General features: G+C 39.8%; 2 protein-coding genes across 2 annotated transcripts in view; both read left to right on the top strand.

The window, feature by feature from the left end:
* The first annotated feature begins 14,494 nt into the window (after window positions 1-14,494).
* Window positions 14,495-16,059, top strand: LOC138044178 (dickkopf-related protein 3-like). The gene is made up of 3 exons (XM_068890870.1): window positions 14,495-14,761; window positions 14,861-15,237; window positions 15,523-16,059. The coding sequence occupies exons 1-3, from the start codon at window positions 14,591-14,593 to the stop codon at window positions 15,569-15,571; spliced, it is 597 nt and encodes a 198-aa protein (XP_068746971.1). The 5' UTR covers window positions 14,495-14,590; the 3' UTR covers window positions 15,572-16,059.
* A 2,432-nt stretch (window positions 16,060-18,491) lies between these two features.
* Window positions 18,492-27,500, top strand: part of LOC138044258 (aspartate--tRNA ligase, cytoplasmic-like) — a 22,657-nt gene continuing 13,648 nt past the window's right edge. Inside the window, exons 1-6 of the mRNA XM_068890892.1 lie at window positions 18,492-18,911; window positions 18,994-19,087; window positions 22,384-22,413; window positions 23,251-23,308; window positions 25,635-25,727; window positions 27,471-27,500. The exon at window positions 27,471-27,500 is cut by the window's right edge and continues 73 nt beyond it. Of these exons, the coding sequence (XP_068746993.1) occupies window positions 18,733-18,911; window positions 18,994-19,087; window positions 22,384-22,413; window positions 23,251-23,308; window positions 25,635-25,727; window positions 27,471-27,500 (484 nt within the window). The 5' untranslated portion in view covers window positions 18,492-18,732. The remainder of the gene's footprint in view (window positions 18,912-18,993; window positions 19,088-22,383; window positions 22,414-23,250; window positions 23,309-25,634; window positions 25,728-27,470) is intronic.

Raw genomic sequence — 27,500 nt, 5'->3', positions numbered from 1 at the left:
CTCGTTTTATACGTGCGAGGTGAGACCGCTTAGAATAGTATTCTATTCTCACCGTTCTCTCTCTCACACTTGCTTGAGATTGGGCACCGACAGTCTCTATGTTAAAGCGTGTCCTTAAGTCCCAAACCACAGGACCAGAGGACATTCCCGTTCTCAGTCTCCCAAACTCAAGGCCCCCATCCTAAAAATCACAACATGACGCAGAATGATTAGGAAGTGTATGGAAAGGCGGATACAAAGTTTTTTGGATGACTGATCTCCATGTAGTTCTCTGTTAGAGCCGACGTCGCTGAACAGTCTGCAGACAACAAAATGTTCTGGATCTCGGAAAACAAGGCGAGACGTATCCACCAAAACATTTCCTTGCAAGACTTGGGCGATATCGTCATTAGCGATATGGGTATTGTTCGTTTTCTCCTGGGCGCCATCAATAACAGATCCATCGATGTTTATCCATTGCAATTCATCAATGCTAACCGCGTTGGGGTTGAAACAAGGACACTTTTTCCAGTCGTGAAAGCAAGGGTTCACGAGTTAAAGTGAAAAGAAAAGGAGAAATTGGAAGTTATATGGGCCCAGGGAATGACAAACTCAGCCCCGGTTATCCGAGAGGGAAAGTGAGCTTCCCTTTGAGAATGTCATCCGAGGGGAAAAGGGGGGGATAAAAATTGATAAACAAAGTCTTGTAAGGTAACGCCTAACCTGGGAGAGGGGGAGTTGGGTAGAATATACACATATAGATATAAAGAAGAGATATGGTACTGGTGTTGAGTTGACTTAATAGAACCCAAACTAATACAAAAGGCGGGTCTAGCTACTGAGTTGCCGGTCGGGGTTGGTTTTGACCTGAACCGCTTGAAGGAAAATAGCGGGCCGTCAGGGATCGCTTCCAACATTCTGTAGACTTCTGGCCGGGGGTTCCGCACCTATAGAAGGTGACTCGAGGATTGGAAGAGCAAAACCTCTGATTACCTCTCGCCTGAGTACGAAAATATTGCGCAGGACGTTTAAATGACTTATCGACATTAAAGATGGCATGAAAGATCCTCGTAAACTCCTTATCTGCGAAAAGGGCCAGGAAGTAAGCCTTAAATTGCTCTTTCGACACATGGATTTTCTCCCTGAGGGTGGTTGCAATGATGTCATAGCTGGCCGCTTTTGCATGGCCAGTGGTCTTCGCCACAGAGACGAGCTCTTCTGCGAGGCGCACTGCATCATATTTGTCTTCTAATCTGCAGCTACCATAATGGGTTATGCGGTTTATCAACGCCTGTACAGAGGTCCCCTGCGCATTCTCTAAAAACTTAATACTCTCTTGCAAAGCCCAAATATGGAAAAGAAAAAGAAGGGGAAAGTGAAGTGATTGCATTCGATGCCAAGGGGCAAAATTAAAATTTATTGTACTGATCGACAGCGCGAAATATTCAAAGAAACATAGCCAAACTATTGTCAATCTGTCGCAAAATTATTGAGTGCTGTTTTCCATAGTATCCTGTGATGACAGAAATAATAAAAAAATGAATACATTGTGCTAGATAAATAAGCCGGGTATATCGGCAGCGCAACTCTTATTCCAACATGATTGGAATTTAAATGTAACAATAAGCATAGATCGTATTAAAAGAGATTTCTTAAAACATAAAACTATAAAAGTTAGAGATAACAAGTTAAACCGACGTTTCGGAGTAGACATCACTCCATTATCAAGGTAAAAATGTTCTATGATGCTAAAATTACAGTATTAAAAACGATTGACGCTAAGAATTAACATAATAAGCACGTGCGAAATTGGCTATAAGAATACTTTAGCACGAATGGAATCCGATTGCACATTGAGGCTAGGCCTGAAAGTGAAAGAGGCAAAGCCGCCGATCATAAATCAGCAGTGTGTTGTATATAAATTTCAATGTGACCTTTGTGATGAAGGTTATGTAGGCTACACACGCGGACATTTACACAATCGTGTAAAGGGACATAAGCAACAGTCCTCGGCTATTGCCAGACACTATAAGAACACACACGGGTCGATCCCTCGGGACCTGCTTAAACGCTTTGAGGTGCTCAAAAAAATGTAAAAACAAATTTGATTGCTTAGTGTTTGAAATGTTATTTATAAGAACACTTAAGCCTAGCCTCAATGTGCAATCGGATTCCATTCGTGCTAAAGTATTCTTATAGCCAATTTCGCACGTGCTTATTATGTTAATTCTTAGCGTCAATCGTTTTTAATACTGTAATTTTAGCATCATAGAACATTTTTACCTTGATAATGGAGTGATGTCTACTCCGAAACGTCGGTTTAACTTGTTATCTCTAACTTTTATAATAAGCATAGAACAATACGAAAATAAAACAATTAAAGTGAGACAATGCGGCGAAAACAAGCATTCAGGTATGAAATCAACAATTCAAAATTAAGAACGAAGATTAAACAAGGATCGCACTAAAATAATAACCAGCTCTATGCTGGAGTACGTGTCGAGGTAAACAAACATCGACAGCTGGACAAGAATGAGAATAACGCATAACCATAACATAACGGACAGACAGGGCCCGGTTGTTCGAAAGCCGATTAACGCTAATCCCAGATTAAATAATTACCAAGGAGTTTATTTCTCTACTCCCAAATAGTTGTACAACGCTGATATTTTGGCAAAATTTTACATTAGAGGAATTCAATCTTGAAAACCAAAAATAACCAAAAGAAAGATGTACTTAAAAGTTGAAAACATTTAACCAAAGTTTATGCTAATCCTGGATTAAGTTAATCGGCTTTCGAACAACCGAGCCCAGGGCGTAAAGATTAAACGGGAAAGTGAACTTCAGGTTGCCCACAAAGCTAAAAACGTAAACGTTTAGAAGCAGGGTATAACATAACCAGAAACAAACTTCTAAATGCCCGCAAGAGGTTAAAGCTAAATGTTTCAGTGGGGCATAAAGTGAAAAGGAGAGTGAAATCTAAATTGCCCGCAAAGCTAACAAGTTACACGTTTCAAAGCAGGGCACAACAAAACTTAGAAGCAAGATCAAAACAGCCCGCGAAGTAACTAAGCCAAACGTGATCAGCAGGGCATGAAATACATAAAGAGCCAACGTAAAATTGCCCGCGAAGCCTGAAAGCTACACGTTTTGAAGCAGGGCACAGTATAACTGAAACTGGAAACAAACTTAAAATTGCCCGCGAAGCAACCAAGTTACCCGTTTATATGCAGGGCACAAAATAAACTGGAAATAAATTTAAATCTGCCCGCGAAGCAACTAAGCTAGACGTTATCAGCAGGGCATAATAGGAACTGGAAAATCAACTAAGAGTTGCCCTCAAAGCTAGAAAGCTACACGTTTCGAATTAGGGCACAAAAAATGTCAGCAACAAACTTCAGTAAAATTGCTCGCAAGGCAGCGAGGCTGCCCGTTATCAGCAGAGCAAAACAGGAACTGTAAGTCAAGCAGGTCAGAATGTGACCTTGAAGAGTTCAACTTAAAACAGCCCGCAAGGCCACCAAGCTACCTGTTATCAGCAGGGAAAAATACAAAACCGGGGCCGAGAATTGCCCGCTAAGCTAAAAACTAAACGTTTCAAAACAGGGCATAACACGAACTGAAGATAAATTTAAAACTTCAACGGAGATACAATATACAAGAATACGTGCTGGAAACGACAAAACAAAACGCTGAAAAAACCTGTAACGTAACCTCTACCCCTTCGGCGTTTTGACCGGGATTTGGATAAGCAGGCTTTTCTTGGTTCTGTGGAGGTGGAGGCAGCGGCGGTTGCGCGACGGCGACTGCTTGAGAAGGCTTTCACCTGTCGGAACTTGTCAGTGCAACTTGTTCGCCCTGGTCAGCCATTTCTAAACTGCAGCTACTCGCTTGATCGACAGAATGGCATTCGTTCTATCACATCTCCTTTTCAAGTGAAGCTATGATCTTCGCAGTTATGAACGCAATTTTTGCAATTGCGTAGAGAAGCCTGAAAAATTCAGGACTTCAACGGGGTCCTGAATTTTTCAGGCTTCTCTACGCAATTCATAACTGCGAAGATCATAGCTTCACTTGATTTCATATCCGCAGTTCATATATGATTCATTTCATATACCATTCAACATCTCCCTTTATACGTGCGAGGTCAGACCGCTGAGAATAGGACTTGCATTGGGAGTGTAGAGCGAAAATTGTGCAGAGCGTTGTAGAGACGCGTCCAAGCCGCAACCGCCGGAAGTGCACGGGATCACCCCGTGTCAAGGAGTAGCCTGTGTTTAGAATTTTCTGGCTAAATATAATTTTATTTATTTGTACTCAACTCTGCGCAGTCTTCAGGTAAATTTAAACAATTTGGAATGCGATTAATTCTTGTCAGTCAATAATTAGTTGAAAGAAAGCTTGTTGTCCAATTTTTGCTTTATTATTGAAAGAAATGGTTCTTCAGTTAAGGGATTGATCAACATTGTTCCAGATAAGAGTCCGGTCACGGGTGAATAACCCAACAAAGGAGGCTTCCCGACCCGACAGGTGAAATATAAATACTCAGTTAAATATTGCAACAAAATTAAAAAACGAAAGGCGTGAGTTTCTTGGCTAAAAAGTACGTTGTTTATCTCTAAAAGTGACGAACATTCTTCATTCGTTATAAACAAGAACCTTGACACAAGGTGTTTTTACGATCGATTGTCATTAATCTTCCGCTGAGAATTCGAAATTCAGAGTTTTATATGAAAACTATGTTATTTTTTCTTCATCTTTCTTTTGGCTTGCCTTTTACTGTTACCGTGTAGCATAAAACTTTTGCCGGACTTTTTTTTGTGGACTGGCGATTTTTTGAAGTTTGCGGGAACCAATTTTTGCGGCGCGAATTGACAGAAATTTCCGCCGGCAACTAATTTTTTCGGTTTTCTTTTCAAGCAGCAAGACTATTTTCAACTTCTATTACTCTTTGGTTAAAAAACCCCTCAATCATCGAGAACGGGTGGAAAAAATGTGACATCCTGGAGGCTGTAGAAAATGGTTAACGTAACCTTTTGATTGACTGCTTTGAGTTCGTTTCTTATGCCCCAGAGACTGGATAAGTACTGGCTTAACCTTTCATCGTTTCGTTTTGTTTGTTGCAAGCTCCAGTTGCTTTTTCTCAATAAAAATATAAAAATAAACTATCTTTTTGACCTCACGATGTGGATTAAAAGCCGTTTTTAGTTATATTGACGGGAGTAAATTTTTACGGTTTTAATTTTGCTGGTGTTTTTTTTCTGCTGGAACTCATTTTTGCGGATAAGGTACTTTCCGCAAAATCCGCAAAAATTAAACCCCGCGAAATAAAAGTGCTACACCGTAACTCCTAGCTTTGCGATACCATTTGGTGCAAACGTAAACCCCAAAAAAATTTGACCTGTCATCAGATTAGACCGAAAAGAAGAGAAATTATGACGCGGAACCAACATGTTCAGTCCTTCCTTAGTGTGTGGCATAAACGTTTGCATAGTGCAACTCTAGACATGCACGACATACAGGAATACGTCCGTCAGACTATTTATTTTGCAGACTATTTTACTTAAAGGGGCTATGTGATGTTATTTTAGAGTGTTTCGGGAAAATCTTAAGTTAATCACGAGTTTAAAACTCGAAAATGGTGATATGAAATTCCTTTACCTGTAAAATTATTTTTACATCACAAACGAAATGATTCTGAGAAGAATAACGACCTTCATCCAGGCGATTTGTCACAATTTTGAACAACATCGGGCCGACTTTTTTCAAGATAACCCAAATGTAATCCATTTCAATCTTGGACGTTTATGTCCATCCATGCCTCTCTTTCCTTTTGCAGTATTTCTTTTATATTGTTCAACAGTTTTAAGTGATTCTTGCAATGTTTCATCTTATCTTTTGGGCATTTTTTGGAAAAAAAAAAAAGGAAAGGAAAGCAACTTATAAAGTGTTTAGTACTCGTTCTAGTGCTGGAGCACTAATTGGGGACACCGTAAACTGAAATTAACAATTAACGCAAATTAAATCGAGTGCTCTCATCACTGCGCCATCCCTGCACCCCAAATCATGGATTATATCATCATAGCCTCTTTAAAGAAGAAACGAGCGAGTTTAACTCAAGAGCGTGTGCTTTTATCTTTGAACTGAATTTATTACCAAAGCTTTAAAAAGTAAAAGACCTAAAAACGGGACACATATGGACACAAAATAACTCAACGTGTGAACGTGTGAGCGCAAAGTGTCTACATCACTCCTTCTCCCCCCTTCCCTCCTTCCCCCCCCTCCCCCCCCCCCCCCCCACTCTTAAAAAAAAGTACCGGAACACTGCAGTTTAATACCACCCAACTCATTGTCTTCTGTTTTGTGTAACACGTACCACAGGCAGCCCAGTTTACGCTCATTGAGCGTCTAGTTTAAACATCGAGCAAACCCGTTTATAGGACAAGAGTGTAGCACGTCTTGTAAGCTACATGTTTTTCCAATACAGACACAAACGTAAACATTTATTAAAGTTAACCTTAGGCCTAATTAGACGTAAACAAGACCTAATTAGACCTACACAAGAGTTTTAGGCCTAAGGTTAGCTTTAATGGGGGAGGCGCGGTGGCCTCATGGTCAGTGTGCTCGACTCCGGATCGAGTGGTCCGGGTTCGGGTCCTGGCTGGGGATATTGTGTTGTGTTCTTGGGCCAGACACTTTACTCTCACGGTGCCTCTCTCCACCCAGGTGTATAAATGGGTACCGGCGAAATGCTGGGGGTGACCCTGCGATGGACTAGCATCCCATCCAGGGGGGAGTAGAAATACTCCTAGTCGCTTCATGCTACTGAAACCGGAGATAAGCGCCGGCCTGATGAGCCTTCTGGCTCTTAAGTAGAGACTTTACCTTTACCTTAGCTTTAATGAATGTTTGGGTTTGTCTCTGTATTGGTAAAACATGTATCTTACAAGACTTGCTACACTCTTTGACCGCTGTCCCCTAGACGCATGTCCTCGATCCCCGATCAAGAGTTCTTTGGTCTCTGTATTAGTGACGGTCAATCTCTTTTGACACTTGGGCGAGTTTATGCCTGATGACTGGGAGAAGCCGCACGGGTATTCCACTATTCCAACCAAAAAATTCCTGTTTTTCATATGCCATTATTCCTCTTCACCCCCCCCCCCCCCCCCCCTCCGAAAGTGCTGTTGTTCCAGACTGTTGTGACCTGTTGTGCGTAAACCCGATCAGTTACTTCGCGCTGCTTTGCCTGTTTATCGATGGGTCACGTTTAAGTTGCCCCGACCTCAAGATTGTTTATTTTTGCATACCACAAAACAATTTTACTTTAAATCCTTGTGATTTCGATTCTAAGAGTCCGTGACAGTTAAGTAAGATTTGTCCTAACTGGCAATGCATAGTCTCAAGGGAAGTGGTTCTTTCCCTGAGATGACGTCAGAAGAAAGCAGTTTGTGAAGTCATCTCAGGAATAGCCTACGCGATCGTGTGACAACGGCGCATTGAGTGGAAACGGCAAAAAGTGTGTGCTTTAGGTGAACAGATTAAATTTCAGCAAAGAAAAATGTTGGAGCTTAAGGGAACTTTCGAAAATTTGCTGCGCTTAACTCCGATTGGTTCATCTTATTGTTGCTGTCTTAAGTCTCGTGATAATTTAAAATTACGCTGAACAGAGTTATTGCGGACCATCCCTAGAGATTTGACGTATATTCAGCGCATGTGCGTCAACGCAAGGAAGGAGGAAAAATTTCTCCTGTTTCCGATTTCCAACCTCGGTTACCTGACCTTATCTCGTTTCCAGCGTTCTGACCCGGGTTTCTCGAATCATGGTTAGCACTAACCAACGTCAAATACCTTAAATACCATGGAAACCTATCCTAGGTCCTAACCAGGCCTCGAGCAACCGGTCCCTGGTTGCCCTACTGAATCCTATAGTTGTAAGCCGCGGTACCTTACGTAAGATCGCGCCACGTGGTGAGAGGCTGAAAGCGAAATTTCCAAGTATCCAAACTTTAAGAATTTGTAGTAAAGTTATTAAGACGATTATTCTCCCAGTCTTGCGAGATATGAGATGAGTTTAGTAGACAAATCGGTGGTAGAGACCTCGTTGCCCTACTATCATCTCGTATTTAACTCGCGTTCATGGAATACTTGTCAAATACATACACTAGAATAAGGAGTGTGCTTATACAAGTAATGCGCAAAGGATCTTTCAGTCTTTTTTCGGGAGCACCCTATTCATCGCAATCGGACTTTATCCCAAAAATTGAAAAAAATAGTGAAATAAGAAACAGCAACAGCAACTTATCGATAATTGATGACTCACTGGGAGAGCGATTAGTCGAAAAAAGCTCCTTAAAATAAATTCTATATCAGTCATTCGAGAACGATTTCCTTGGCCATATGATAAAGGAAATTGAAAATTGCATGACCATATTAGTAATCAGACAGTAATAAGCCGTGGGGGAGCATTATCTACTTGACTTCAGTATTTGGTGGAAGGAAACGGTTTGTTGGTTATACCAGAACTAATATTTTTCACTGCACATGACCTCACAGCAGGTAAATAACATTTTAACAGGACCTCAAGTCTAAACCATTTATGCTATGTTCTCGGCAGCTATAACTTGGTGACCAAGTGACCATCACAAAAATGATGAAAAAAATTATTTTAGCCTTCAAGTGATCCAAAATATCACTGTGAATACTGTATTAATAACTGTAGTATCCACTTGAATAGTACATGTACTAGTAAAAGAAGTGATATCCGCCATCTCCCTTAGCTACAATTATATTCTGAGCAAAAGAACTTTTAGATTTTCTGCACCACTGTTGTTGAACTCTCTTTCTCGCAATATCAGCAACATTGACGAGCCTTGTAAGAAAGCATGACTTGTATGTCATTACAGGGTCACTTTGGAGACCAGCTTTTAGCCAAACAGGTCACCTTGCTAAGGTAAACTTCCACATGCGCATCTGAAGTGCTGTTAAGACCGAAGCAAATCAAAAGGATATAAATTGAAAGGTGCATAGCTTTGCTGATGGAATGTTTGCATGTTATACGTTAAATCTATTATGGATTATGGCCACATTTAGAATCTGCTAAAAGTTGAAGAACATTTAAAAGAGATATGATCACAAATTTGAAATTGTTGCGTATAATATACTAAGTAGGGGTCCGCTTAAGTATGTGAAATGATACGTAGTCATTCGGAACTCGGCCGGATTATCAGAGAATGAGATTTGAAGTGGGTGTGCTGAGATGATTTGTATTCACTCAGGAGAACAAATTGCACAGTGAAAATCTCCATTAAACAAAGCACGCACGGAGGAAAATAGTTATTGTATAGTTATAATGGCACTTCATCGTGTCATTGAACGTTATTTTCAATTCACAGACAATGTACAACACATGCATGGGTTCAGAATATTCTTCAGGGTACCGTGGACTGTTCGCGGACTGAACAGCAAGAACCCGTTTCAGATCATGTCGGATGAGAGCACACTGATACCAGAAGGAACTTAGGACTGCTAACAGAATTAAAATTTTACTCAGCTGGAACCAGGTTCGTTTATAAGCATTCCCTCCCACGAGCTGTGCTTAAAGGTGATATTGTTAGGGGCTTTTGTGTGAAGCCACAAGAATCTTGATCAAAAGAGGCGCCGTAAGGAGGATTTATGGAGAAAAGTATATCGCGGTTATACCCTCTTACTTTATTGAGCACGCATGCAATCCTGAAAGTGACATCGACAATTGATTGTTGTATTGCGTCTTCCTGTCTTACCGCTTCGGCCTCCATGACGAGGAAGTCACAATACGACAATATTTAAAAAACTGAGCTGGTACATTCACTGCTGGAAGAGGATTGTATTCGAACGCGATTCAAGCCATGAAGTCTCGGCTCCGAGCACACTCCGTGCTCTCATGTTTACATACTCGCTATAAACTGTTGTCTCCAAATTTTAAACTAAGAAACTTTCACTAGTGTAATGTGCAAATTAGAAAAGCGACAAATGCGGCGCCTCTTTCCATGCAACTCTTTTTTGCTCTCAAAATGTTTGTGACAATATTGACACCAAAAGTTCGATGAGTCTCTTCATGTTCAAAATTCTCTGTATCAATCCTGGAAACCAATAACGCACTATGTCGTACGATATTCCATTCCCTCATCAGGCACTTGATTCTTGAACTCTACTTGCTTGATCATCATCCAAACGTAGTCATTTCCTTTTCTTTAAAAAAATTAGAAGCAATCTTGATTTGCTGTTTCCTTTTTTTTTTTCGCCAGAACTTTGTTTTTTAGTTTGACCTAGCAGTCAGAGTTACCACAACACTGATTTGCAGCCTATTTCCTCCAGCTCCAGTTACGTTTACGCGGCAGGCTCAAGAGGTACTTTTCTTCCATCTTCCCCACCCCCACACTCAATCTCCAGCTCTCCAGCCAAGCAAGCAAAATCTCCAGCTGAGCTTGGGTTAACAAATATAAAATTATTGTTCCACAAACGTAAAACTGTTCATAATCTGCGAAATCGTGAAGTCGACGAGAAATCAGCAGCAAATTGACGAGAAATCAAGAAATTCTAGACCCCAGAGCCCTTTTCTTCTCACTGCTCGTGTTTGTTTGCCCGAAGTGACATGGTAAAATGTGTCCTTAAATCAACTCAGAATGCAGGAAAAGTGATCTAGGAGAACTCAGATTTTAAAATTTTCCCTTGGGGGGTGGAGGGGGGGGGAAGGGCATCCCCCCGGACTCCCCTCCAAAAGTTTGCACCTTTGTTGCTCGCTCGGATTAGGCGCTCCATTAAATCTCCAGCTAGCCTCTCCCTACAACTTGGCATCTATGCTTGCTGAGTTTATAAACAAGTGTTGTGCATGAGACGGGAACTTTGTACGGTTTAAAGTCTTCCGAGAGGACTAGAAAGTCCAAATATTTTTAGAGCACAGAAGCAGCTCTTTTACTGAAAAAAATCAAATTCAAATGGTGCCCCCTGCAAACGTCTCCGTATGTCGAATATGTAAATTCATTTACCCTTAATGAGCAACAGATCATTGCTTACCTTTTCTTCTCCAGACAGGAAATCCTGTCTGCAACAAGCTAAAGATCAGCGGGCCTTCGAGTAAGAATACAATAGGCGATAAGTTAACTGGTTCACGCTTTTGCGTACGTATCAAGTTGAAGTGCACGCAGAGAGTTTGGAGAGCTCCTGAAAAGCGTACCCACTGAAGTGGTAGCCAACAGTATCCCTAACTTCTCGAGTGCCCTAAGAACTTCCCAAGACAAAAAGTGTTGCGGATTTAGCATCAAATGGACAGTGGATGCCATTGCAAAACGGTAGAGCTGAAAATAAATTGGCGAAGGCAAATATTCCGCTACTTATTTCGCAGTACCATATCATCTGTAGTGGAACCCAGGAAAAAGGTCAGCAGCGATCAAAACCAATTCCGTACTGCCAGTGCCCGGCTTTTGTACATAACTGAAGAGTGAGATCAAATTCCTCGCTAAACCGCAGATTGTGATGCACTCTCTTGCTATGTGTTATACTTTTATTTTTTCTTGACGAAAACAACAATTTTGAGCGAAGGCTCTTCAAATCAGTATCAGACGTTTCAATGGGTGATATAACTTACGATTGCGTAGCCTGACTGACGACTGCGAGCGTTGAAGGTCGCAGTGGCTGTTTTGAATCCGTTAGCTCTGTGCTTTGCTTTATTTGATTATGCATTGATTTAATTTGATTTGCATAGTGATCAATGAGTGTTACAGTGTTAAATCCATTGCCACTTCAAATAAATTAATTGACAGTTTTAAAATGTCTCCCGGCGCATATTTTTCTTAATACCCCACTTTTAGTCTCTGTGTGCATGACCGATCTGGTATGCTTCTTGCCCAGCAGCTCCCCATAACTTTAAAGGGACAAATTCTTTAATCTACCAAGAAATACCATGCTTCGTTCTGAAACTCCTCTGTTAAACCTTAGGCCAAGCTATTTAGAAAAACGTAATTTGGGTTTTATTGCTCCCAGTCAGTAAGGGTGTAAGTTTTGCCTACCATTCCACTTCATTGCAGTTCTTATCGATATTCTTAATTAAATCCTTTGTTCAGTGACCTGGCACCACGACATCTCCAAGGTCACAACGTTGATTCTCTTTTTCGTCATCCAAACTTGTGATGTCTGGTGTCGGGAGAGTCTGGTTTTCAGGTATGGATGTTTAAATTCCAGGGGAGGCTTTGCTTGTTCTTAATGACGCACGATTCCTAGTTATTTCCCTTCGCAAAAGAAGTAAAACTATTTTTATCAAGAGGTCAGAAGTCTCAGAATGTAAATGAGCTAAGAAAAATAATGTTGTTGCGATTGAGTGTTTGAGAATGTCCATATCACTTTAGAAATTAAGAATATTGGTAGTTATTTGTCCCCTTCGACATGTCTGTCTTCACTCAGGTGTTTACTATCACCCGCTGCTTGGGGGTCAACTTTACTATCCTTGAGGTTTTGGCAGTGTTGTCAGCCTCCATATCATGTGCTAGCGAAATTAGCCTAAATTTCCGGCCTCGAGCAGTATAAAAAACAACCGGTGCAATTTTACTTGAGTAGGCAATAAACTATTCCTACTGAGTGTTTCCGTTTCCCTCTAGAGATCAATTAGAGAGAACTGTGTGTCAGAATTCCTAAGAAAAATCACAGATTACGGAACAAGCCTATGGATCCTTGAATAACTGGCTTGGTGCGGGGAGACCTTTGACACCTCCTGTGCTCTCATTTTGGCGAATTTCTTACCACAAGACTTTGTTGACGTACGGCTCGCGTACCTGCAATTTCTCAGTCTGACCCCGCCAAACGTGGTTCAGTGGAAAGGACAAACATATAGCGATATTAAACATGATTGTGGATACGTGATAAATTGGGGGTGTTTTGAATATTTCGGTCTTCTGGCTTTTCTGATAATAATTGTTATCTTTTTATTTTCATGTTAACTTTCATGATCCTCAAGTGTGTATCACCGAGTATAAGCAATTCAATCTTTTCAGGAGCTGTTAATAGTGAAAAAAAAAATCCTATTGCCGGGTTTATAAAAGATCGAAAATAAATTCCTAAAAAGATCTAGAAGATCAATCCGCGCAAAAACAGATAACGCTTTCATCTCAGAACCAGTGAAGCACTAGCGTGAAAACCTGCTGAACAGAATCTATAAAATTATGCATTGTTTGAACTATGAAAACAAAACAAAAAATTCAGTTCGGAATTTGCACTTCGAAGGCCGGCAGATATTGTGCGCTTTTATTTTGGAGGTTACATAATTCTCGCAAACGTGATAAAAAAGGTACGAGGTGCTGTATCACGCTATATCAAAGCAGGGTGACTGATACCTAGCCTAGAGTAGTTTATCTCAAATCTGCACGCCTTAATGGCTTTAAAATCCCCTTATGACCAAACCAACTTGATCTTTAGCCAAAGCGATGTTCCATTGCACGCTCTATAGAGCTTGCGGTCTCCCAATACCGGTGATTATCGATAATCTCTGCCGGGCGTGCTATGGTAACGAACCAACGGCACCGAACGCATTTTAAAATGGTCAGTGAAGAAAAAAAAATATTTTACAAGCGTCCTGCATGCCCACTATAGTTTGGATAAGGAATGAATTTGTTTTTTAATTTTGTCATGTCCGGTCTCTCAAGTACTTGAGAGTACAATCAATTAAAAACTCACACGAATGGAACTCGCCTCCTCGTCGCACGAAAACCAAGACCACTTACTAAATCTGTTTCTGCCGAGTTTTGAACATCGTATACAAGTTTTTTGCATGGATTTTTCGTTGCTTTAGTCACAGTGGAGTATTTACAATAAAACTGTTTAAATTGTGTAATTATTGTAACAACCAAAGCGTTAATTGAACAATAAAAATATTTACTCTGTAATCACAACTGACACATCTTTCACCGAGGTCATTTTCTGGCGTGGTTCAGGCCTAAATGTTCTCCAGTCTCAAGTCCTCTCAGCTTTTCAACTTACGCGTAGCAAAACGGCTTCTTGTGAACACCACAAAACTGTAATGGTTGACTTCTGATATTGTCGACCTGTATACGTTTTTAAGATTTGTTTTGCAATTTGAGTATCAGCAATTGAAACAGCTTGAGCGATAAGACCAATGCATTGACAGTGGTTAAACATTTTAAAACGTTGAGCGACATGTTATCGGTTGCTAAATGATATTTTCAATAACTGTATTGATCCCTCATATTCCTAGAAAATGATATGCGAGGTTAAGTGAAACTTTGAATGCAAACTAAAACACTGATGCATGATTACTTGGGTTTTGAATGCCTGTCTGTCAATCGTGTTAAACACCAAATTAATTTTAACAGTAAATAAAGGAATAACACTGAGGGGCGTACGAGCTCCTCCTTGCTAATTGTTCATCCACGCCCTCCCGCCCATTAAACACAAGCTTTTAAATAAATGCTTGATCACTATTGGTCGCTTATTGACAAGTTTTATGGCAGTCTTGTTTCGACACGTGTGAATGTCATTTATATATTAACTGGTCAAACTCAGAGGTAAGTCGTTAACGATCTACTTAGCTGGTGTACATCATACGGCAGCTTCGCCGAGTGCGAAGATGAAAAACATGATGAGAAAAAATTTGTTGCTGGTGATTTTTCTCCTGGTGTGCGTTGAAGTGGTGGAGAGTGTCGTGCATAGCTGGATAATGAGTGTGAATCCGGTTGATACGGACAACAGTGAGGAGAACTTAAACGACAACAGAACTAAGGGAAATTCAACTTTTCGGGTAAGTCATCGTTTAGAGAGATCGTTTGGAAAGAAATCCTAAGTTTGCAGGGTTAGGCGAGATTGCTAACATCATTTTTCTTATTCTGTTTGCTTTCAGCACTGCAGAAAGGATAGACATTGTGGACAAGGACATTACTGTCATAGACACAAAGGTTTTTGTCATGCATGCCAAGATAAAATACAAAAGTGTCGAAGGGATAAAATGTGCTGTAATGGAATGGAATGCGTCTTTGGACATTGTCGAGTGGCTAAGCCCAGAGGAACCGAAGGCGGAAAATGTAGAAGGGACAAACCGAAATGTGACGCCGGCTTTTGCTGTGCAAACGTTCATGGACATCCGATTTGTAAACAGTTACTTCAAGAGGGCGAGGATTGCGAGGTTCCGGAAGGAGGCTTGGAATATTCGTTGAATCAGAGATGTCACTGTGCATCGGGGTTGATTTGCAGGAGAGTTAAACATCAACATAAAAAGAGGTAAGGGCACACAGACGAATTCTGCATTTTTCCCAATACCTGACGCTTACAATCAACTTTGAACCAGACCTTTGTTATCGAAAGTCTGGTTAGGAAACTGAGCTGTGCAAGATTTTTTGCCAGACAAAAACACATTTACATTATTCGTTGTTTTGGCTCTGTGCCCTAAGACGTTTTGGTGTAACTTTGTTTCCGATCGTAATTTCATGTCTTCCGCTTTAAAACTTTTTTTTCACATGAACTGTAAAATATTTTAAAATATTTCTGTCTGTTGTTTATTTGCAGACTGGTCTCCCGGAACGACAGAAAAAAGTGGGTTTGCCAAAGACTTTAGCTTCATAGATCGAGGGAATTCACCGTTAACAATGACAATTTATCTGCGATACACACCAAGGGTTCGTGGAGGGGCAAAGATCGAACTTGTGCGACATTGTGAGGCACCTAAAAAGAATTCCCACTACAATATAGACCAAACTATTGATGTGTTAGATAAATATAATTATGTATATAAAAAAAACCCAAAGTAGATTTAATACTATAAATTATAAGAAAGGAGAACGTTGGGGATTTCTTCTTCAAGAAAAGTCAAGTTGCACTTAAAAAAAGGAAAGGGCAATCATTGATAAAAGATTCTATATTTCAGCGGAATAGAGGTGATTAATATGCAAAGCCATATTGTAAACATTGTGAAAACTTTTGTCATCCAGTACAATGGCTTTAGGTGTCAAGTGCACAAGACATTTACGATTTAATGGACATCGAAGAAACGTTAAGTAAAGTTGATGAGATTTCTTCCATAGAAATAAAACGCAAAAATTTTCCAATCGGGTGTCTGGTTTTTATTTACGTATAACTGGTATTACCCTAGCCTGACCTCTACGGATTGCTACGCCTTTAATTTTATTTGTCGATGGGAAGATGCAAGAAGAAACCTGCGTTGATTTGTCACAGTTTAATTCAATGTGTAAACAATGCATCTTAAGATCAACATTACAATTCACATTCGTGACGCATGTAATAGGATGGAATAGACAGACGTACGCATGCTGAGAAACTTTCAAAGTCGTTCTATTTTTGTCAGTTTTAATATGTTGAATTGCCTTTGGCAGCACTGCCAACCTATTTAGACTGTGATCACACTTACTCTATTGATATGTCCCTCCCTCCCTGTGACCACTTGGTCCTCTAGACATCTAATTAAGTCATTCAAGTGAACAATGGAAAATTCCTTAACAGCAGATATGAATGTGTGTTTTAAGCAGCTAATACCTCTATTTTAGAGATGGTGACAATAGAAGCTTGAAAGACAGTGGAAAAGCCAGACAATAGCGTTGACGTTCAAGACATAATAACCCTAAATTGCAAAATGAAATCCACTGCGATAGATGACCCATCACTGAGAAGTACTAGAAGTAGCTCTTCATCGCTAGTACTGTCGGTTCTTTGCCAAACGCACGAGCAATTTTCTCCCCTTTAAAACAGTAAGATGTGATAAGGTTTTAGCAGACTAGACAGCTTAACAAAATTGGCTTTTTGTAATTAAATAATAGTTAAGGCAAAAACAATCTCTGACCAATGTTGAAAGCATGAAGTGAATTTTTGTTTATCTTAAAAATTTGTGATTACCGGATTTGCTGTTGGCAAATACTTCCTAACCGTGTTTTAGAATTAACCCGCTTGAGTAGGGTAAGTGTATTACTTGGCTAAATTGTCTTTAAGTTTCCAAATCCCGGTAAATCTGACAGCTGACATGAGCTAAGAAGTTTACCATGTTTTTTTTCTAGAGGAAGAAATACATGCTTTGCCCATACAGGCGTGTACGTGCTGTTTTCCAAAAACACACAAATTAGTGGATAAGTGCATTACTTACACAAGTCCATGTTGGGCTACTTTTGAACAAAAACAGTCCTTTCCTAATATCATCCACAAGTCACGCTTTCTTGAAAATGAAATTTACCATAACCTAGGCACCCATATTTCGATGCTACGAAATCCCGCGAAATGTCGAGCACTTTCTTGTGCATAGCGAACGAATTATAGGTGATGATCAATTCAGATTCTGTCGTTAAAAAAAGGCTCGGCTTGCACTAAATAGGAATCTGTTCTCCCTATCTCTTAATAAAAGGCGTGTTTAAGCGCTCTGTGGACTCGTTTTTGGCACGTTCTCTCACTAATAAGACCTCGGAAATGCGGGGTTAAAGGTCTTGCATCTCGTAAGTGGGAGCACGTCAAACAGCTTTGGGCGTGATATGAGCCTTCCATGATGTGGAGATCGTCGTAGCACAACGAATCCTAATATTCCAAGGTTCTCACGTGTACGAAATCAAGTATTGCCCTACCAGAGACAAGGGCATTCGTGAAGATAGTGTGAAAACCATTAAGTTGTCGTCATTCACGAAATAAAGGGCTTATTTGAACAATGTAGTCTTAAAATTGGGAAATTTTCCGGCAACGATGGTCACTCAGGCTTCCCAGTTAGTAATACATTTCCATTGCAAATAATTGTTGTACAGTTGTTAATTTATGAGTGATTAAAAAAATATGTTAAGACAACGTCTTAATTTTTTATTAAGAGTTGTATCATCGCAATTATGAGAGTTATTTATAAGCATTAACAAAAGAAAAGCTTGAATTAATTCAGGTTTGAAGGAGATATGACCTCTGCGATAGCGGTGTTTTTCTCTTCCAATTTAGCATTTTCATATATAACCTCATCATATTTTCATTTTTATATTTGTTACATCCTGGTTCATTTCCCCTTTTTGCTTAAGTTGCTTAATTGAAAGCGACAGTTGTTCTAACCCGGCGTGTGTCCTAGCTATATTTTCCATGTCCTTTAGTGCTGTATCAGCTCCGCGAGCCTTTTGAACAGCTGAGTGCCGTCATACGGTCTAGCCCGGTCTCTAGCTCATGCCAGCGCAGCAAAAATCTATCACTGAAGTTTGGCTAATTTGATCTTTTCCCCAAGTTTGATTTATAAAGCCTTTCGTTTTGAGCAAACGTCCTCCCCTTGGCCGTGATCGTACGGTTCGACCTTTTGACACAAAGTCAAAGGGAGGTCCCTTTTCAAAATATTTAAAGTTCGAGTTATTGCACGACAAAGACGGTGGTGGTCCTCGGTTGGTCGCCACGATGCCGATGGTCAGAAGATGGCACTCCAGGAAAGACCAAATACAAGTGGATTAATTAGAAGCTCGAAACAGTCAACAAACAACAGCCGACCAATATTTGATTACTCGCTTCCCACACTAATTGAATAGTTCAAGGGCGCTTTCCATTCGAAAAGAAGTTTTAGTTAAAAGTTTCCATTTTTTCGAGTGGATAATGGGACTGCATTTTTCCTGATGGCCGCCAGGAACCATTTTGCCCTAAAAGGGAAACAGCAATTGCGCCGAGGAGGAATGAACCGAAAGAACGAGGGCCGATCGGAGGGGACTCGGATCGAATCTCGGTTGAAGGCGTGCATCGAGGGGCCTGGCGAAATACATCGCTTGCATGCAATCGTGGCGCTTGACTAGTTTTCTTTTCAAAGCAGCTCCTCATATCCGTCAAATATCTTGTTGTAGTTCTTCTTTGGTTGCTAAAGGCTTCATTGCGAGAAGATCGGTCATAATGTCAACAGAAAGTGGAATCGGTGTAGCACCAGCCGACGAGAAAAGTACTGGACCGTTGGGGTGAGATGAACTTCTTTACAAATTGAATTGAACAATCAACGCTTAATAATTATATAGTAAGCTAACGTTGTTTTGCCTTTAGACCGGACGGAAAACCATTGTCTAAAAACGCTCTTAAAAAACTAGAAAAAGAGAAAGAAAAGGAGAAAAAGAAAGCCGAACGAGAAGCAAAACAGGTTTGAAACATTTCATGGTTTTAATTTGACCTTGGGGGGAATAAGCTTAAATTACTTCTCATTTGTCACGAAATTAACGAATCAGCCAATTTCAGTATACTGTGGAAGTGTCTGGTAAAAATATAATTTTCCACAATTGCGAAAGTAAAGTTAAAAATGAAGGAGAAACAAGGAAGAGCCAGGGCCAGTCTTTCCTTTTTGACATCAATTCCCAATTTGACATCGATTTAATACTTTGCACTCACGTTATAAGACGGCCATGTTGGTGGCAAAACAATAGAAAAATGTAGCTCAGGTTTTGCATAGTATTAGAGTGAAATTCCCAAAAGACTTTTTCCCATTCTTCTTTAATTCCACCAACATGGCCGCCTTGATGTTAGGTGCAAATCAAAGAATTCCTACAGTGCAGACCAGAAATAAGCATCCCAAAAAAGGCCTGTGAAACTAGCATAAGAAAATTGCGCACATGTCTGCGTTTATAACACGCGCATCAAAAGCGCACCTGCCTTCATCAAAGATAATTAGTATGTACGAATTGGCCCATTGTCTTTTCATTGTTTAGGTTCTTTTGTTAGTTTCATGATTACTAACCTGCGATCAGGCCCATTTTTAGCTTCGCCCGTATGTTCTCTTATGTTGTCGCTCGCTAAAATTGGGCCTGACCAAAAGTCTCTCAAACTCATGATCTGATTGGCTGTTGAAACGCCGGAAGTGAAAATGCCATCGTGATTGCGCGGAGCTCTCGCGAAGTTCTCGAGACTAATCCGCCATAAGTGTACGAAAAAATTTGCTCCCTTTTGTTCTTACAATGCCGTGGACGGTGCAACTTGATTGTATTTGTATAAATAAAGATATGCCATCTGAAACATCTCATAACTTGTCCAGAATCGGGTTTGAATCTCTGGAACAAGTGAAATTAGCGATTCCGTTGTCGAGCTCTGTGGCCATATGGTTGAAAGTACTTTGGCACAAACTTCCCTGATGTTTTGAAAGCTAAATAGCTGGTTCTTTCAAATGGCAATGAAAGCCGATGCATATTGGTTTCCTAGATGAGACAAGGGACATATATATCAACAGGAGGAGATGCCGATAAAATTGCAAGTTACACGATTGCATGTTTTGAATATCTGTGTATCAAACGGCTTTATTTATTTACTGTACATGACACGGTTTGTTTGCACATTTCATAATATTTCCAGTTGATTTAACTTAAAACTCGCACTCCAGAAACTAAAATGGCATGTTTCCAGAGAGATCAATTGTACAGCAATAAAAGAAACTTTGCGAGTGCATCTTACTGTTCGTACTCCATCAAAAAATTAACAGCCAAACTTATCATGATTTTACTGCGTGCAATTAATTCTAGAAATACACTGCAACTGAAGATATTACCCGAAAAAATCACCAAAGAAACCTTCATGGGCAAACATGTTAAAGGAATAATGTATTTCTCTTTTTTTTTTTCTTTAAAAATCTATTGCCAAACCGTCCAACGACAAAATGCTAGGTTATCTCAATTACAAATTAAGATGTCAAGCTTAAATAGGATGCATATTCAGTGAAGTTCGGAGGGAGAATTACACCGGCCTTTGCCGCAATATAGCGGTCGAAAACATTCCCCATGCTTTATTTGTTTTTCTCAAATTAAAGCCAACGGTAACTTTCGAATTCGTTTATAATATTCCTCCCACGGTAATTAACTCTGGTCAAAACAAAATAGCGTGAATCTGCCGTCCACGCGTGTATTGGTGTAATGGAAGTAAATTTGATTGGCCGATAAAGGACTTGTCAATCAATCAAAAAAAGTGGGCGGAAGGAATTTCGAAGAGGAATTTGGTCAGGCTCTATTTTTCGTTTTGCCAACTCCACATTACGTACCACGCGAAACTAAAATAGAGCCTGATAGCAGGTTACATGATAACACAATAGGTGTGTCAACTGTAGTGAAGTGTTTGACAAAATTGCAACGCGCGTTTCCAAGTGAAATGCACTCACTTCCGCTTCATGTTTAATTTCCAACATTTGAAAATTACCGTATTTACCCGTGTATAAGTCGACCTTTTATGGCCTCAAAAGAAGCTCCGAAAATCGCCCTCGACTTATACATGGGTCAAAGATTTCGAGCCAAGTTTCAGCTAAGTAATTTATTCAAAATGAACATGATCATAATGTGGTCTTTGGGCATAACGAACGCAGTGGACGAAAGACTTCAAAATGAATGTACTTAAAAGCAATTCCAGTTGAAATGAAAAAGGATTTGTTTTACTTTAAATGTTGTTCAAAGATACTCACAAGCACAAATATGAGATAGACACTGAAAATTTTCGTTTTCCAAAGGCGGAAAGCTTTAAAAAACATTCTCGTTTCTTCAAATAAAACGCGATCCTTCAATGGCTTAGTAACCTGGCGCAATACCTCGTGTTTGCGTGCAAGCATGATCGTCACTCGTGTTGCCTGAAAATGCTGGTTGGTAATGATTGTTTTTTATTCTTTGTACAAACCTGGAGGATTTAAATGCTTTTGCAAACTTTGTATTGTGTGGTTTATGAGTTTTGTTTCGTTTGCCATGTGAGAAATTATAAGTCAAGCACCAATTAAACCTTGCACGTTCCGCATCGTTTTTGAAGTTATTTTCAAAGATTGACTCCTGCTTCTGTGATGTTGTGCTTATCCTCCAAAGCCCTGTAAATGGTAGTCAACCCTGAAAACACCAATTTGCTGCTATTCTGTGAAACGCAACAAATTACAAATTACTTTATCGTGCCACGTTGCGAAGTTCGTTGGGAAATTGGATACTAGGTTACGAAGTAGGCAATCATGCAGTGAGTTATGCAGTTTCCTACTGTCTTTAAACACAATAAGGTCACACGGTATTTCTCCCGAACATCCATGTTTATGTAAAATGATGGGACGGTTCCCAGCCGGTGAAAAAACTGCCTCTTCCTTTCGTTTCCTGAGAGTTTTTACATGTTAGGGTTAAGGGTTAGGGTTACATGTTTTTAACTGAAACTCATGGCAGAGGACTGGGACTAGTTGCGCACATGCATTCTGATTGAACTGATGTCAGATTTACATTGAAAAAGTTACTTCAAAGAACCATCCATGCAACGTTTTTGTTAGGTCTCTTGACTAAAAAGGTTCCTTAGCAACCATTGTCTTTCTGTAGTTAAGTGCCACCCCCCTTAAATTGTCCAGCTAAGTGTGAGGATCACTTCTTTCATTCATCTATAACTGATGCGTCAAATATACTGTCATTTCATTCATGAATTTCTCATAATGTTTCTTTGTACTCTCAGGCTACGGAAGCTGGTACAAAAGATGCAGAGGTAAGGAGGATCAAGGATATACAAACTGGAATGATTTAGTATTTCCTAATAAAAGTTATTAAAGTGACAAATGCAGGACTGTCAAAAGTGGCTTTTCTGTCAAATCTCAGTCAAATTTGTGTAGGAAATTCCATGTTCCTAATTACTACTTCTAACAGAGAATTCAATGGAAAGTTGTGAAAATTTTGTTTAGGATACTCTCTACAACACTTTTTGGCTTGGTTGTTGAGGTACTATTTATGTTAGACCGTTGTTCATGAAAAAAATTCACTATTATTTATTTATATCATCAATTTGTTCCTGTTGTTTTTGTTTGCAAGTCTTTTTCATTTTAAAACATGTATCAGTCCTTTTAGTTTTATTTTACTTGCCGTAGTTGCATGTGATGGGGGTTGCAACAAAAACTCGATTGAAACTGCACAGATTACAAAAACACCAATAATTATTGGTATTTTTGTACTCCCTTTGTCTAATCAGAATGAACTAATTTTGTTGAGTGTATGTAAGGTACAGTGTACACAAACACTGTACTTTCTTGTCATTACCAAAAATTTAAGGCAATAGGTTGAAAATGAGTGAAAAAACTTAATTGGCCTACATTGATCCCATTGGCATTGCTTTTTTGTGGATGCATTTCCACAGCTCATTGTAGTATGCTTTTATTGTTCCAAATATTTGGTTGCAATTTTGAAAGAATATTGCCAAGTTTCTTCTCTCAAAAAACTGCCCATTTGGCGTTGGCTCTTCCTTCAAAATCAAGCTGAGGGTCTTTATTTTATCAGGGATCACATTTCTAGCAATTGATTGACTTTCTTGTAACAATTTTTTTGTAAACAGGACTATGCGAAGGATCGCTATGCCATTCTTCCTATGGCCCAGTCTCAAGAAAAAACCTGTAAGGAACAATAATACAAGTGAAAATAAGTTGCTTTCAGTATTGTGATCAGTAGTAGTTTACTCTTATTTCTCAACAGTAGTCTTTAGTGGCTTCTGTCCACCTTCATCAGAGCTCTGACAATTGTTACTGCTTGCCCTACAAGCTGTTGTTATTTAACTTTAAATTATTGGTACAATGTGCATGTTTATAAGCTTGAGGAAGTGGTTTCCTCTCGTTAACAGTGTCGCTTTCGAAAGTGGAATGCCACGACTCCAAGAAAAGTCTTGTGATATTTCATCGCACTGCGTTCCAGGATGTTGGCCAGGGCTGCAAGTAATTTCCCAGCTGGCGCCGGTCACATTGTCTGGTCAAACCTATTTTTGCTCGGACATATCCCATTTTTGGCCGGACAAACATTGAGGACGTCTTATCGCTATAAAAGTGCCCCCTCTCCCCTTCACGTGATGTTTAAATGTGAAACAAGTAAATTTTCAAAGCATTTATTGTACATGAGCATCAATCTCAATGCAGGAAAAGTGGAACGCATGGTACAGTAAAATCAGTTTTACATTTGTGCGTACTACCGGTACTATTGCCTCAGTTCTACGTCTTATATACGGTTAGTTATGAAGTTGATGAAATTGACTGAGGCTTGCAATCTAGCTGATTTTCATCAAAAAAAATTAATACAAGCTAACTGATGTGCATTTACAACAAGTAACTCATTCAAGTAGAATCCACGTCCACTGATTTGACACAATTTGAGCTCCGAATTTTATGAATAAGGGTAAATCTTAAAATGTTTCACTGCTATGTCTTATTAAAAGGGACCGGGAAAATAATACTAACAGGCAACTCTCTTTTTTCCATTTAGAATACTAGAACAGCAGCCTAATTTTGCTACTTTTCGTCAATTTCAAGTCTATTCTCCATGGAGAAACATTACCTAATCCTTGTGAAGTATGATGTCCGTAAATCCAATTCTTATCTACATTACCATCACTAAAAAGCTTCTTGGTAACCAAGCCTTTATGCGCGGCATGCCGGAAGTGATGATTGATTTCTTCCCTTTGAGCCTTTTTAATTTATATTATTACAATGAGAGGTTTTGTTGTCCTTCTCACATGATGTTTACAAAACCAACACGGACTACCGGTAATAATAAAGTAATTCACACCTGTGACCGGTACACATCTGTAAGACCTGCTAATTTGCGGTGGCGACTTGGTGAATGACAAAGCGAAAATGTGCAACGACAGCCGGAAATTTTATGACTACTACGAATCATTTATTAAAGGTTCTTGGTCTGGTAGTGAAGTATCCGTCTTTTCCTCTCCTTTTTCACAAACGCCAATAATATTGAACCTTTAAATATTTAAAACTTGAAACTCTAATTTTTTTTCCTTACCAGGGTAAACGACCGGACAAATTGTCCGGCCATCTAAGGATTTGACCGGACAAAACCTATTTTTGACCGGACATTGTTCGTTTACCGGCCGTTATTTGCAGCCCTGTGGGCATCCCTCAGATGGATGTTGTGATCTGTGGACTCAGCATGCTGAGATCAGGCCAAATACATATGCAAGACACCCTTGGCAGCTGCTGTATTGTCCTTGTTCATGTGTGTGATCACACAACCATGTACCAGTGGACAGCACCACTGCCAGTTGTATTTATCCTGGAGTGGTTGGCCTAGAAAAAAGTTCAAATTCCGACTTGCTTGAAAGAGTGCTTGCCCAGTCATTACACTGTGACGAAGGGTTTGTGCTTGAAACATCAGCTCACAAATTATTCTTATGGTGGTTATAAAACCAAATTTTTCCAGTAGTCAAGTAATCGAAGGTAGTAACTTGCTCAAGTGAAGAATCTACTATTCCCAAATGATGGGACGGGGATTTTCTGTACTGCCATTTTCAGTGCATTTTTGTTGAGGAAGAAAGTACCCAGAAAAAAATTTCATGTTAGGTTAAGATCAACAGAAACTCATCCCATAGACAATCACATCGGTGGGAGGCACTCTTCTAAGGTGTACAGCATGGAGTTTTTCCAGAACGTCCTTCGTTTAGCTACTGTACAGATGTGTTAACTTTTTCTTAAGTGAACAAACAGGAACTAGTGTTTCTGGTTGGGCAAGCCATACATGTGATTGAGGACAAGGGAAAAAATGCATGTTCAAAGACTTTTATTTATTCCCCTGCATTATCACCTCTTCCACGCTTGTTACAATCCAACTGTAAGACTAAGCAACTGAAAAAGTACACAAATCAGAAATAAAATTATTATTTAAGAGCTGAACTGTTAACTCTTAAGTAATGAACAAGTCTTACATGTATCCAATTCACAGCTAGAGTTTGGACCAAAGTTAAGGACCTGACTGTTGAGTGTGTTGGCAAAAGAGTCTTGGTGCGGGCACGGCTTCATACCACAAGAGGCACAGGTAAAGAGACAGTGGAGATAAGAATGATGATGGTAATGATAACCTTTTGTTGGTTTATTGATTATGATGGCCCCAACCTCGTTCCCAGGGTCTCTCTTCTCTGCCTCCATTGTCGTTGAGAGAAGACCCTGGTTCACGCTGGTCACGTGTCTCCCAGAATCTGGGAGGTTGGCGAAATGTGTGTTAGGGGATGGGTGGCAATGTAGGCTTTGTTGACATTGCAAAGAAGGGAATCAGCACGCAATTGATTTTGTGGCCAGATAACCATTGACAAAACGTTTGACAGCAGTATTTTATGTACTACACATATGGAACCCGATGTGAAAGAAAAAAAGTTGTGGTCAAATCGATCAGACGCCACAGAAAATATCCTCACGTTATTCAAGTTTTCATCCGTGTGAAGGTCCGGATCAACGAAGAATGCTAATAGTTTGCGACAATTTTAAGGGAATGAAGATTTTGTCATGCAAGAAAACAAGCGAAACGGTTATCCATGGAAAACAAACATGTTCAGCGATCAGCCGGTGTGTTGTTATTTAAGTTCTCGAGTCACATATCGACCTCAAATCCATCAAATCAAACTGTATTAGCATGTGCAGGTATTTCACTTTGTTCTTTGATTTTCGTTTTTCTTTCAAAAGTTAAACAACGTGATTGCTAAGGTCGCAATCTTGTACAGCGAATTGACAGTTTGACTTATGATATTTATATTTCAACAACTTCATGTAAATTGTCGATGTCGTTAAGATTTTTTTTACCACTGCACCGCGCTTTAATAGCGTGTATATTTTTAGTCGCAGTAAAATAAAAGAGACATTTTTATCAAGCAAACGTAGTGTTTGGTGTATTCTTTTATGTTAGTGTTTGTTCTGAAGAAGCAACTTTGGCTACTAACGAAATTAATTTTTTTTAAAGCGAACGTCAATCGCCGCTCGACATTGAAGTTGTCTTGTCGATCACAAAAGCTCTTGCTTTTAGTTTGACCGCTTTTGTGGGAATTCATCTCCTGTGGGAATATAACATCAGCTCTTTTGACCTTTTTATTTTAGAAATGCCTTGTTAAACGAATATTTTTTCGCCCAGGTGCGGTTGCGGGATCAAAATATAACAAAAACACTACCCTAGTGGAAAAATGTTTGTCGACGAGTGCCACGTGACCAGCGTGAACCAGGGTCTTCTCTCAACGACAATGGAGGCAGAGAAGAGAGACCCTGGGAACGAGGTTGTGATGGCCCAAGAACTATGTTGTGGATGCAATTGCCAATGTGGAATTTACAATGTAGTTTGATGGGAGAAGTTAAACCTGAGACACCCAGAGAACTCCCAAAAGTCATCCTTCTTGTACATTTGCAAGCCACTTCTGTGATCTATTCCCATGAAGAGTAAATTACGGGAATTTATTATATTTATTGGGGGTGCAGGGATGGCACAGTGGTGAGAGCACTCTCCTCCCACCATTGTGGCCCGGGTTCGATTCCCAGACTTAGCGTCATATGTGGGTTGAGTTTGTTTGTTCTTTACTCTGCACCAAGAAGTTTTCTCCGGGTACTCTGGTTTAATTCCCTTCTCCTCAAAAACCAACATCTGACTTGATTTGGGTTGATTGTTGATTTCCGTTTATGGTGTCTCCAATTAGTGCTCCAGCGCTAGAACAACTAGACACTTAAATAAAGTTCCTTTCCTTTCCTTTCCTTTCCTTTCTTTTAGACATTCAATATTATTTGTTTAATTGTCTTTCTACAGGCAAGCAGTGCTTCATGATCTTTCGCGATC

This window comes from Montipora capricornis, chromosome 1 (genome assembly GCF_036669925.1).
Source record: "Montipora capricornis isolate CH-2021 chromosome 1, ASM3666992v2, whole genome shotgun sequence".
Taxonomy (NCBI): domain Eukaryota; kingdom Metazoa; phylum Cnidaria; class Anthozoa; order Scleractinia; family Acroporidae; genus Montipora; species Montipora capricornis.
The sequence above is the reverse complement of the archived record's forward strand: the minus strand, read 5'-3'. Positions and strand labels throughout refer to the sequence as shown.